The sequence below is a fragment of the Pseudorasbora parva genome, chromosome 9 (assembly GCF_024679245.1).
Source record: "Pseudorasbora parva isolate DD20220531a chromosome 9, ASM2467924v1, whole genome shotgun sequence".
In the NCBI taxonomy this organism is placed as follows: Eukaryota; Metazoa; Chordata; class Actinopteri; order Cypriniformes; family Gobionidae; genus Pseudorasbora; species Pseudorasbora parva.
Genome location: NC_090180.1, coordinates 21,449,662 through 21,463,253, shown reverse-complemented (window position 1 = coordinate 21,463,253; position 13,592 = coordinate 21,449,662). Strand labels below are relative to the sequence as shown.

The window sequence follows — 13,592 nt, the reverse complement described above, 5'->3', positions numbered from 1 at the left end:
TGTAGCGACTCAGGCGAATCAAACACACAATCGCCAGTTACATTTAACAAATATGTTTTGAAAGTGTGCTGATGGACAGACCTTCCCCCAACACAACAGAGAAGGATTCTTCAGCTACCCTGGAAACCATCTGATAAGATCTTTTATGACCGGAAAGAATGTGGCCACATGAAGTCTTATACACAAAGACTTTAAGACACAGAGCTTTTGCCTCAAATTATAGACAAACCATCTATAAATGAACATGCACCCCAGGACATTATATGTAAACACATAACTGTCTTGTAAAATGTTTATTCTGTATGGTATCTTGCATCTTTTTGTCTTTGTCTTAACAAAGTACTAGTTCAGATAACCTCATATATGTCATGTCTCCTATCAAATTAATGCTCACTTCACGACTTACACTTCCATGTATATCACTTATTCAGAAAATGCAGTGTGTGTTTGTTGCATTAATTATAGTATGAAGACTCAGAGACCCACTGAGTCGAACTTTCAAACAAAGGGCAATAAATTCTGCTGAGGAATTTCCCGCCGGGAAATCCCAACAATCTCATTGGTTAAGTCTAACCCTGGAGGGTGGGACTATTTCCAGACCTTAAAAGACCAGTGAAGACAAGCTCTCCTCCTCTTCCTCTCCTCTCTCTTCTCTCTCTGGCTGAACCAACACGTCATCGTGGCTGGCCCTTAAGCCATGCCACCAATGCGGGCCCTCCAAGCAGGCCTCATCTCTTCCAAAAATCTTCTCTTCTACAATCCGATCTTCAAGAACACGAAGCATCGCTAAAGCAAACAGCCGCTTCCCTCCCAACCTCGGAAAGGACCGCCGGACACGCAGAGACACGCAGAGACACGCAGAGACACATACGCACACAAGCGAGAAGCCAAAACGAAACCAAAAAGAATGCAAGTATTCTTATTCTTACTGCTGTAAAGAGGATGTGTTATTCTCCCGTTGGGATAAATTAACTCCGTGAAGGTCGTATTTGGTTGAACTGAAGGAAAGCTGTTTCTTACCCTCCCCCACTCTCTTTGTCTCTCTCTCTCCCTCTCTCTTTGTCTCTCTCTCTCTATTTTATCTCTCTCTAACTTCAGTCTATTCATTATTCTCTTTTATGTATTCTTTCGTTAATATCTATACTTCTACTCTCTTGATGCATATTTAGTATGTACTTTCTGTGTGAATTGTAGTGTTATTTTTAGTCTGTGTTTATTAAACCTTCAAAAGACATTTAATGAGTTGAATCTGTTATTCTGCCACATACACAAAGTCAATGAAACTTGCGATCTAAACGTTACCTAACTGCTTATGCTACTATGTTAGTAAAGTAAACTGTATGACCATTTGAAATATTGAACTTATCCTGATCAGTAAAGTTAATGTTTCTTATGCGCTTGTAAAGCAGTAATCCCTTTATTGAGAATTGATTTGAAAAGTCTATAACTAATTTGCAGGACAAACTTAGTAGGATAATTTCAAGCAATTCCGTAAAGGGTTACTTGTATTTAATTAAACAATTTTCCCTATCGGAAAATTTTAATACGTAATGAACAACTGGCAAATCATATTCATAAATTCATGAATATTGAATATTAAATCCCTTTTGAGTTAATTATTCCCCGAGACATTAAACTCATTAGTCGTTGTTGTTACACTACAAAAGAAGTGATATCGGTATCCAGAGGGCATTGATGGTACTAAATCTTGTGCATTTTGCCCTTTTGCCGAGTTCAGACTGCACAATTTTTAAACTGGTCTGATCACTGTTCTTTACACACTGCATGACTGTCTGAGGTAGAAAACAAGATCACTTGTGCGTCAGACCGGAGTTCTTGCGCGAGACTGGAATTGTTATTAAAAATTATAAACTGCAGAAAGCTTGCAATCCAAATTGTCAAATTTGCAGCAAAAAGGAGAAAAAGAAAAAAAAGATTATGGAGGAGGATATGGTTAGGGAGACGCAGGGATCAAGGATAGTGTTCTGCAAAGAGAGTTTGAGGTAAATAAGTCATTTTGCAATTTGCTGCTGTTGGAGCTGGTCAAGCAAATGTTGGTGCTTTGTTTCTGTTTTATAGAATTTTAAATATATCTTTTAAAACATTAACAATGTAACAATAACAATTCTGGTCTAAAACTCCTCTCCTGAACCTCCCACTGCACTGTATCTTACTGTCTCATTGGCTGTAGGCATAGATTGTAAAAAAAAATATGGACGTAGTCAATGCGTAGTGATTTACGTGAATGTGACTGCATTAGCAGGTAGTTGTGTACGGCACACTCTGTTTTTTTCATTTGGCTAAAATCTCATGTTATAAAAATTAAGTACTACAAACAGTGTGGCAGTTCATTCACAATAGATATGGGGTGGAGTTATGAGAATTTACTGACAGTTTTAGAATCCAATAGCTTTACGAGGTTTAGTCACACGCTCTTTTTAATACATTTTATTGGTTCAATATTTGCAAAACCCATAAGCAAATATAGTGACTAATAATAGTAATAATTTGTAAGGGGAAAAAATACAAAGTATGGAGATAGAAATTTTCTGACCCACAGTGACAATAGGCTATATAATTTCCGGAATAGTTTTCATCAGGAATCACTGCAATGAAGACACAGCCAAGCATGTAATAACCTCCAGCATTCACTCTTTAACCTTCAAGAAACATATTTGAATTCCCCGAAGATTACCTTCCAAAGGCTTGGAGGAAATAGAGTGTTCTCTCACCTCAATTTAGACTTTCCCGGTTACAGCAGGCGATAACGGAAATGATTTATTCAAATCCTGCTTTTTTTAATTGATGGGCCACCTATGCAAATGGAATGTAAATGAAGACAGGCTTGGCAGTGAGTGACTGGCCTCTATAGAGAAAAGTCAGCTGAGATTTTCAGGGCCTCTCAGTCTGTTAGAGCAAGATAAAGACTTCAATGTGGGGAATTCAGCAAAGATGCCAGTCTAAGGGCAGTCCGTGAAATTCACTTTGGAAATGAAAATGCTCTCTCTTTTCTGTGATCTTAACAAATCATAATGGTGAGGGTATTTTACTTTGACATTTGGTAGTGGTGGATTTCGATCAGGGGGAAGGTTTTGATGTTAATATCTGATTAAGCTGGGGGAAAAAAAAGAAATTCTCTCACAGACAGAATCTCAAAACACCCCATTAATAGCACACATGAAATTAAGATTTGCTAAAGATAATGGAGACACTCTTGTAGAGACAAATTCTCCCTGGTAACACGAGAAACTGCCACATTAACCTATAATGCATCATAAAACCATTTAGCAATACAAATTAACTTTGAATTTTGGTAGTAAAAATAGATAGATAGATAGATAGATAGATAGATAGATAGATAGATAGATAGATAGATAGATAGATAGATAGATAGATAGATAGATAGATAGATAGATAGATAGATAGATAGATAGATAGATAGAGTTCTTACTAGCTACACTCCGTTACATTCACCCCCCTTACACCTCACTCCCATCCGGGTCACGGCACCAATTAAACCTTTCTACTCGCACTGCTCCAAGTGGAATTTGAACCAGTGTCTCCAGCATTGGAGGCGGGCATGTTAACAAGGATGCTAAAAACTCTAGTGTACCTCTTGAGGCCAGGGCAGTGAGGATTACCTGCACAGCTCTTACTAGTCGGCCCATCCGTGTTATGGCACCAATGTAACCCCTCCAGTTCTACTAGATCACTCCAAGCGAAGAAACGTCTCTGGCAGAGGAGGTGGATGCACTAACAAACATGGACACTGAGCAGGCTCTAGCATCAGTCATTGTATTGCACCTCTTTAGGCCAGGGGAGTGAGTTTTAATCGCACTGCAAGCCTCTCTTACACCAGCTTTAAAGATTTTTTACTCAATTAATGGAAAAAATTAATGGAATCAGCTTAAATTTGGTCTGTGCTTTCAACAAAAATAACATAAGCTTTTTAAATTCAAAAGTAATCATGATGTATTCTTGTGGATCCAAGCATTTGAGTCTAAACTGAATTTTAGTATTGTATGGTTACGTATATCTCACACAGTTTGTAATGATTTCTCAAAGTTTATAAAAAGGAAAATGAAATGAATTTGAATAAAATGAATTGTAATACATATTTCTAAAGCTATTTGAGTCTTGTGTGTTTGAAATTTAGTTGATAGAATCTAGTAATTTAAGTTGAGAAAACTAATTTTTTTAGGGGTTACCAATTGAAGTATTTTTTTAAGTTGATCCAACTGTAGGAAAAAATAAAACATTTAAGTTGGAATGAAATGAAATTAAGTTAGACTAATGTAAATAATAGGATTGAATGAACTCCAATAATATAAGTGTGATTGACCCATTGAAAGTAAGTTGATAAGCAGATTTACAGGTCTGGCTACGCGAGACTAAAGAGTTTATAGCTGGCAAGAAAAAAAAAGTCTTGACATCGCGAGATTAAGAGACAAAATGTCACAAATAACTTTTACTTTTTTTGATTCCAGGGTGGAAACAAGCTTCCATAATATTGCGCCTCACTGATGTAAAATAATATTTTGGTAGACTTTACACAAACCAACTTAAATTTATCCAACTCATGTATCAGTTAATTGTAAATTTTTGTCATGTCAACTTTTAAAACAGTTTGTTTGACAAAATGGAAGTTGACATTTTTCCAGTGTTGGAGTTGTAAACAATTTTAAATTACAATTATCTTTTAGATCCTAGGGGATAGTTCAGCCAAACAATTTAATTCTGTAATCATTTAATCACCCTCATGCTGTTCCAAATGCTGGAGTGATCAACTCCACTGCTAAATAATGCTTATTTCTGTTTGTTTTTCTAGCATTAAAAATGTGACTCCTAAAGTGGGAGCACGAGAAACACATGAGGCCATTCGCCGGGCGTTTGACGTATGGCAAGGCGTCACGCCGCTACGTTTTGAGGCCGTGCCCTACAGCGCTCTGGAGAGTGGCAAACGTGACGTCGACATCACCATCATCTTTGCCTCTGGTTTCCATGGTGACAGCTCTCCTTTTGATGGAGAAGGAGGCTTCCTGGCGCATGCTTATTTCCCAGGGCCAGGCATAGGGGGCGACACACACTTTGACTCAGATGAACCCTGGACGCTGGGCAACCCAAACCATGATGGTGAGAGAACGGCAGGTTAGGCCACATCTTCAATTTCAACAATTAACAGCCAAATAAAGTTGCCGTTTCAGCAGGAATGCAAATGTGACAGAGCAGCTAAATCGTTAATGAGACTTTCACAAGCACTAATGAAAAATAAATTACTTTAGGATGTGTAATAGCTATTACCAACAGCTATTCTGCAAAAAAAGACTCACTTAAAGTAATTAGTGCCATAATTTACATGCTGAAATTAGTGTTTTTAACAAACTGTGCTGTTTGTAGCTTTTTAAATATTGAGGGGAGAATTCACTAAAATGCTGCACCGCCTGTGCAAGGTATCTCAGCGTCATTTTCCAACCAGTTCGAGCAAACAAAAAATGATCTGAAGGTGTCAGTACAGTCTGTCATTTGCTAACACTAATACAATTCTAAGTGTTACCTTTAGTTGATGCATAGCAGCATGGGTATCATGAACAATACACTCTAAAAAAATTGGTGCTATTTGGCACAAAAAGTGGTTCTTGGCTTGTAATCATAGGGGAACCATTTTTGGTGCCAAATAGCACCATATCTTTAAAAGTGCTTTATAGCACCTTTGTCAAATGGTGCTATATGGAACCCATAAGAGGTGCCATATCGCATTTTATTTCTTCCTCAATAATGGTGCTAAACGGCACCAAAAGTGGTGTGCAAAGAACCTTTAAAGGGGCTTGAAAGGTTCTTTGTACGGCAGTGGTGCTATATAGAACCTTTATCACACCAAAGAACCACTGAAGAACTGCTGAAGAACCATACAGGGGCTTAACAGGTTCTGTATATGGTAACGGTGCTATATAGCACTTCAGTCATCCCAAAGAACTGGTGAAGAACCACTGAAGAACCACTGAATCACCAAGATTTGGTGCTATACAGCACTTAAAGTGGTTCCTCTATGATTACAAGCCAAAGAACCACTTTTAATACTATCTAGCACCTTTTTTCTTTAGAGCGTACTTTCACTGTAAAAAAAAGTTATCAAAAATCTTATCACATTCAACTTACTCAACTAATCCACTCCAGTTAAAATCATCTTAAATACTTTTGTCCATCTAATCTGTACCGGGTAATCTTTTCTCTCTGAACTTAAAAGTTCTTGTCAAGGCAACTAAACAATATTTAGCATTTAGCGATAAGCAACTACAATCCTTGTGAACAACTTTTGATAGCAACATCTATAGAGCATCGTTTAGTTCACTCAAGATAATAAACCGACTCATCTCATATAATCTTTGTTCAAGCTTTTAACATTTTTTAGAAGAAAATGTTGCTAACAAAACATTTTGTTTTGTTTGGTTGACCTTACTTAGATTGTCAAGCTTTAATCCAACACTTGTCCAAATGTTGTACCAACTTTACAAACTGAGATATTTGAAGAAACATTTATACATTCAACAATGTTGTGCCAGTTCCCAGCATGCATTGCAGCTTGAGATTTTTTTGATTATTATTTAAAAAATCTGCTTTGCTTTGCATTAACTGGCTTGGTTTATCGCTGCTACAATTATTTAGCTGTCATATGTTTCAGAGTTCATATTTCTAGTGAATTAAAATGGTTGATCATTACCATGTTTGAGATTTGTGTGTTGAGTTGTTGAGCTATATGTTCTTCTCATTGTAACTTATGTTTCAAGTTGACTTGTTTTTTTAGTTTACTTGACAAAAGAAAAGATGAGCAAAATTATTTGATTTATTTTTAACTGGAGTGAATTAGTTGAGTACTGGACAAGAGAGTAGATTAGTAGAGGGTACAGGAGAGGAGAATTCGGCAGATATTGGAACCTCGGATTCAGAAGGAACAGTGTGGCTTTCGTCCCGGTCATGAAACACTGGAGCAGCTCTAGAGCCTCTCCAGGGTGCTGGAGGGCTCATGGGAGTTTGCCAAACCAATCACCATGTGCTTTGTGGATTTGTAGAAGGCATTGGACCGTGTCCCTCGCGGCTTCCTGTGGAGGGTGCTCTGGGAGTATGGGGCCCGGGTTCCCCTGCTTAGGGCTGTTGGGTCCCTGTACTCCCGGAACAGAAGCTTTCTTTGCATTGCTGGCAGTAAGTCAGACCTGTTGGTCTCCTGGCTGTGCCTAGAAATTCTGTCCATAAAAATTATGAACAGAACTTCTAGGCACAGCCAGGGCCAGAGAGTGTCTGGTTTGGGGACCACACGATTTCATCTCTGCTTTGTGCAGATGATGTTTTCTTGTTGGGCTCTTCAGACCAGGACCTTCAGCATGCACTGGGACGGTTTGCAGCCAAGTATGAAGTGGCTGGGATGAGAATCAGCACTTCCAAGTCCGAGGCGATGGTTCTCAGTCGGAAAAGGGTGGCTTGCCCGCTTCATGTTGGAGGAGAGTTCCTGTCTCAATGGAGGAGTTCAAGTATCTTGGGGTCTTGTTCACGAGTGAGGGAAGGAAAGAACGGGAGATTGACAGACAGATCGGTGTAGTTCCTGTAGTAATGCGGTCGATGTACCGGTCTGTCGTGGTGAAGAAGGAGCTGAGCTGTAAGGTCTCCAATATACCGTTCAATCTATGTTCCTACTGTCGCGTATGGTCATAAGTTGTGGACCATGACCAAAAGAACAAGATCCCGGATGCAGGTGGGCGAAATGAGCTTTACCCACAGGGTGGCTGGGCGCTTCCTTAGAGATAAGGGTGAGAGGCTTAGTCACTCAGGAGGAGCTCAGAGTTGAGCCGTTGCTCCTCCACATCGAAAGGAGCCAGCTGAAGTGGCTCGGATATCTCTTTCGGATACTTCCTGGACGCCTTCCCGGAGTCCAGCATGGAGTCCGGCAAAATCAAAAGTTGTATTTGGTAACATTAGTTAATGCACTAACATGAACAAACTATGAACAGCTGTATTTTTATTAACTAATGTTAACAAAGATTAACAAATACAGTAACATATGTATTACTCATGGTTAGTTCATGTTAGTTAAAACATTAACTAATGTTAACTAATGAAAACTGATTGTAAAGTGTTTCCGATTTACGTATTTCCTTTAGTGAATCAGTTGCTAAAACAAGGCAAGTAAAACATTCTATCATTGGTCGCAATTGATTCTTAAGGGATTATTCCCTGAATAAGTCTGTGTGTGTGCGCGTGTTCATGTTTGTGTGCATGTCAGGTGTCAGCTTTGTTTGATATGTAGTATTTGCGTTACGGTCGCGCCCATTAAATGAGAGGTAATCAGATCCGTCTCTTCACTGCGAGCCGCACTTAGAGGCACTCAGCTTTAATTACCTGGGCCGACTGAATGCAGAGAGCTTTTAAGATGCTCATCTCCTTTCACAAAATGTCTCAGTCGAGACAGTAATGAATGGCTGCAAATACATTCGCTACTGGCATTTTTACTGCCATCTGCACTCTTCGGCTGTTTGTTTTGCTGCCGTCTCTGATGTTGCACGCGCCTGGCATAATAGCTTCCTGTGGTTTCAGGCTTCATTAGAGTCACCAGAGTCTATATGGACAACACTGTGTGGTTTTCTTTATGTTAAGGCTGATTGCCATCAGCATGTCATATAGAATAAGCAGCAATTAGGGGATTGTTTTTGATGAGTCATTAAGAAAGCCTCCACAACATTCACTCACTTTTACCAGATCTGTTTTTCGAGGGGTCAGTGAAATTGACCCTTCACAGTAAGTGCAAAAAAAAGTAGCCAACTACTCTATTGGTCACACTTTATATCAGGTGGCCTTAACTTTATTTGGTGGCCTTAACATTAACACGTACAAGACTATAGGCAGGTATACTGGTGAAAAAAAAAAGTATAATTTTTTTCCCCAGACTTGTTGCTCTCTGCGTTTTCGGTCTAAAGTACCGTGAAGATTAGGCAAATTAGTCTGGGACTGCCCGCAACTGTCCAGTTCCCACTGGATTTTGTCTTCCGTGTATAACCTTAATAAAGTCTGAACCTCATCGGCGGACCATCTGTGGTATTTTTTAAACTCAATTGTTGATTCAAATAGAAACTAATGTTCAGCACCCAAGTTCCACACCTCGCGAGCACAGACTTACCTAGGGGGACATTTTTACCTAAAACTTAATTTAGACCCTGGTCCCTGCGGTCCAAACACTATCCCAAAGTCCCTAGTTCCTGGAGAAAGTTCCTGCAGTAGAAATGTAGCTTATGTACATTACTAACATTGTAACATACTGTTCTGAAAAATTTCACATATAGTTTGAGGAATGTTTAGGATTAGGGGTTAAAGTTAAGTTTTGGGGTAAGGGTTTGAGTTATGGTTAGAGGTAATGTTAACAGTGTAACTACAAATTGGTAATTAAAGAGTTAGTTCACCCAAAAAATGAAAATTCTGTCATTAATTACTTACCCTTATGTCGTTCGACACCCGTTAGACCTCTGTTCATCTTCGGAACACGAAGATATTTGTGTTGAAATCCGATGACTCCGAAAGGCCTGAGTTATGAATCAGTGTATCGAATCAGCGGTTCGGATCACCAAAGTCATGTGATTTCAGCAGTTTGACATGAGAACACAAATCGACAGAAACACAAATCGATAAGCTGATTCGTAACTGTTTAAATCTTTGTTTTGAACCCATCACTATACAAGTTGTTATTTCATTGTTGTTTTTTTCGCACACATTTTTTTCCTGTTGTTTCATAAAATTATTGTAGAACCACTGTAGTGAGATGGACTTTGTAACAACGTCTTTAGTGCCTTTTATGGGTCTTGAGAGAGGAAATGACATTGGTGTCAATGAAGGCCTTTCTGAGCCATCGGATTTCAACAAAAATATTTTAATTTGTGTTCTGAAAATGAAGGTCTTACGGGTGTTGAACAACATGAGAGTAAGTAATTCATTAAAAGAATCTTCATTTTTGGGTGAAAAAAACTTTAAAATGTGAGTAGTTTAAATGTAATTACAATGGACCAAAATGTATGCACATAAGTAAATTGTATCAATTGTTTGTTGATTGAATTGAATTGAATTGAATTGAAGTATCAAGCTAGAAATGCACTATAAAAGTATCATATGATGTTTGGATCTATATTGTTCAGAAACCATACAACAGCTTTGTGTGAGGGACGGATCCGATACTTTGGTCTGTTCATTTATTTTGTTTCTTTATAGCACAAATTGAAAAATAGTTGTTATGTAATAGTTTCATCAAAAATATCTTAATTTGTGTTCCGAAGATGAACAAAGATCTAACCGGTTTGGAACGACATGAGGGTGAGTGATTAAAAAAATTGTTCACTTCAAAATTAAATGTCCTGCTATTTTACTCACCCCCATCTCATCCAATGTGTTTGTGTCTTTCTTTCTTCAGTTGAAAAGAAATTACCGTTTTTTTGTTGAAAACATTTCAGGATTTTTCTCCACATAATGGACTTTGATGGCAAACAACAGGTTGAAGGTCCAAATCAATGCAGTTTTAAAGGGCTTTGGTGGGTTCTTCAGAGGCTCTTCGAAGACCTTTGAAACTGCATTGATTTGGACCTTCTATATTGGTTGCCATAGAAGTCCATTATATGGAGAAAAATCCTGAAATGTTTTCCACACAAAAAAAACGGTAATTTCTTTTCATCTGAAGAAAGAAAGACATGAACATCTTGGATGAGATGGGGGTGAGTAAATTATCAGGAATTTTACATTTTGAAGTGAACAAATCCTTTAAAGGACAACTCCGGTGAGAAATGAACCTAGGGGTAATTAACAGATGGTTACCGAGTAGATCGTTCTCTGGGATGCGTTTTCTTGAAAATCGAATGTAAAGAGTTTTATCTCTAAAAACAGATTAGCTTATAGCGCTTGTCTATGGGGCACAGGGTAGACACAGGGTGGTAAAATTAAATCGCTAGTTAATACCACTAACAAGGCTCAAAACAGCCTCACACTAACACGGCAGCATAATGAGGGTCCCTACATGCAAACCGAAGCATTGAGAACTTTGTAAGAGTACAAACAGTTTAATAAGAAGATACGTTGTAAACACAGTGCCTTACGCGTTCACGGACTGGCACCATCTCGAAAAACATTCTCGATGAATCGATCTACGAGCGCTGTTCTAAGTGAGCTGGTCGATAGGAATTAAGTTTGTGAAATGTAATAACATGGACATTTTTATTTTTATTTATTTATTTTCTCTGTCGCGTTCAGTGTTTTCTTCCAGAAACAACGAACCATATGAGATTCCAAGTCACAGTTCATCACTTAGAACAGCGCTCGTGGCTCGATGAGTCGAGACTGTTTTCCAAGATGCTGTCTGTCCGTGAACGCGTACTGCACTATGTTTATGTGTCTTCTTATTAAACTGTTTGTCCACTTACAAAGTTCTCAATGCTTCGGTTTGCATGTAGGGACCCTCATTATGCTACCGTGTTAGTGTGAGGCTATTTTGAGCCTTGTTAGTGGTATTAACTAGCGATTTAATTTCACTACTCTGTGCCCATAGACTAGTGTTATAAGCTAAGCTGTTTTTAAAGATAAAACTCTTTACATTCGATTTCCATGAAAACGCATCCCAGAGAACGATCTACTCTGTAACCATCTGTTAATTACCCCTAGGTTCATTTCTCACCGGGGTTGTCCTTTAATGACAGGATTTTCAGTTGGGGGTAAACTAACCCTTTAAGTGCCAATTGAGTGTAATGTTTTTGGACAAATTAATTGCTTTTAAATCAAGTGCAATTAAATCAAAATGTATAATAGTTCAGATTCATATTAAATGCAGTTAGATAAACCTAAGGGTGCTTTTTGACCCACTTACTGAAAGTAGGACTTAAGTTCTAAAGATCTTATGTACTGCCAAAATTTCCTTTAATGTAATTTTGATTGAAACTTGTGTCATGTATATCAATGTATTTGTAATTACTCATTTGTAATGATGAAGTTGCAATTTAGTACATTTAAAATATAGTAACATATATGTATCGAATAACTCAAGTTGAAATTATAACTATAATACTTTACATGTGCCTTAGTATGTTATGCAACATATCTGCAAAAGTGTACTTAAGCATACATTTTTGACATGATTACAAAGTGTGTTTCTTTAAGTACACTTAAAAAGCCATTTATTTTATTTGTATTATATGCTAGTACAGTTTTTTTTTTTATATACTTTCAATATTTAACTTACACTACAAGTGTACATTCAAGACATTACTTTTGCTGAGAAGGATATCTTGCATTACATTTCCATTCATCATTAGTTGAGGATGGAAGATATTTCCAATTTTGTTGTATGATATAGAGCAATGTGGGATCTGTTTTGCGTTCTGTTTCCAAAGCTAGTGTTTCTGTCATGCCCACTCACTGTACCCTTGCACATTACAATATTAAGATGGATCTCAGGTCAAGCACTTGAGTAGTGAGTCATATTGCCAGATGCTTTTCATAAATAAGAACACAAGCACGACAAAAATAAACAAAGCAAATCCGGTGTGTTGTATTTTCACTGTTGTTTTGTACTCCTTAGGTAATGACCTGTTCCTTGTGGCGGTTCATGAGCTTGGTCATGCTTTGGGACTGGAACATTCTAACGATCCTACGGCTATAATGGCCCCATTCTATCAGTACATGGACACTGAGAGCTTCAAACTGCCTCATGATGATCTCCAGGGCATCCAGAAAATATATGGTGTGTATAAACCTCCTTTACAAGAATCCACTAGATTCTACAAAACTGTATTACTATTACAGGTTTTTTTTGTTTGTTTTTTTACAATTGCTAGGACACTCAATACTTAAAAGTGTCATGAACTGGCTTTTTTTTTATTATACTGTCTGAGGTCAACTAATGATGTTTGTGTGAACGACACACACATACACACGAGCCACCCTTTAAATGACAACTTGAGAGAAAGAGAATAGCACAGATCAAGAACGGAATATAATGAGATAAATCGCGTACGTGTCTGAGTCCAGCGTGCTAAAGGTATGTTACTGTTAGACATGTACACATAAGCAAAACAATCTATAACAATGCAATACTATCACATATAAAAACACGTTTTACTCACATAAGTGTGTTGTACCATTCCTGTCGGATCCAAATCCAGCAAATATATACTGATCTGCCATCATTGTTGTTATATGATAAATTAAAATAAGTTGATAACCTCACCGCTTTCTCCAGAACGACTGTACAGCCAAATACAATTTTGTTACAATATTGTCCTGTTTAACACTGTGAAGCTGCTTTGAAACAATCTTCATTGTAAAAGCTCTATATAAATAAAGTTGACTTGACTTGACTTCATGTTCAAGGAAGAAGGAGGCATAAACCGGCATATGTTAAATGTAAACTTAAATGACAAATAAACTTAAACAACAAAACAAAAGTTAATTGCAGTCGCCACACGGCAGAATGCCGCATGTAAATATAATCAAACAAAAGCATAATGTCCCAGGCCTGGTCCTGTCTCAACAATTCACTGTCATTCAGTCATTCTTCTCACTAAGTACAGGTGACATTT

General features: G+C 37.9%; 1 protein-coding gene across 2 annotated transcripts in view; it reads left to right on the top strand.

The window, feature by feature from the left end:
* Window positions 1–13,592, top strand: part of mmp16b (matrix metallopeptidase 16b (membrane-inserted)) — a 62,224-nt gene that overhangs the window by 38,972 nt on the left and 9,660 nt on the right. Inside the window, exons 4-5 of one of the 2 annotated variants that reach the window (XM_067454318.1) lie at window positions 4,829–5,133; window positions 12,593–12,754. In XM_067454318.1, coding sequence (XP_067310419.1) covers window positions 4,829–5,133; window positions 12,593–12,754 — 467 coding nt within the window. Of the gene's footprint in view, window positions 1–4,828; window positions 5,149–12,592; window positions 12,755–13,592 lie in introns of both variants that reach the window. The other variant, XM_067454317.1, reaches the window with a different exon arrangement.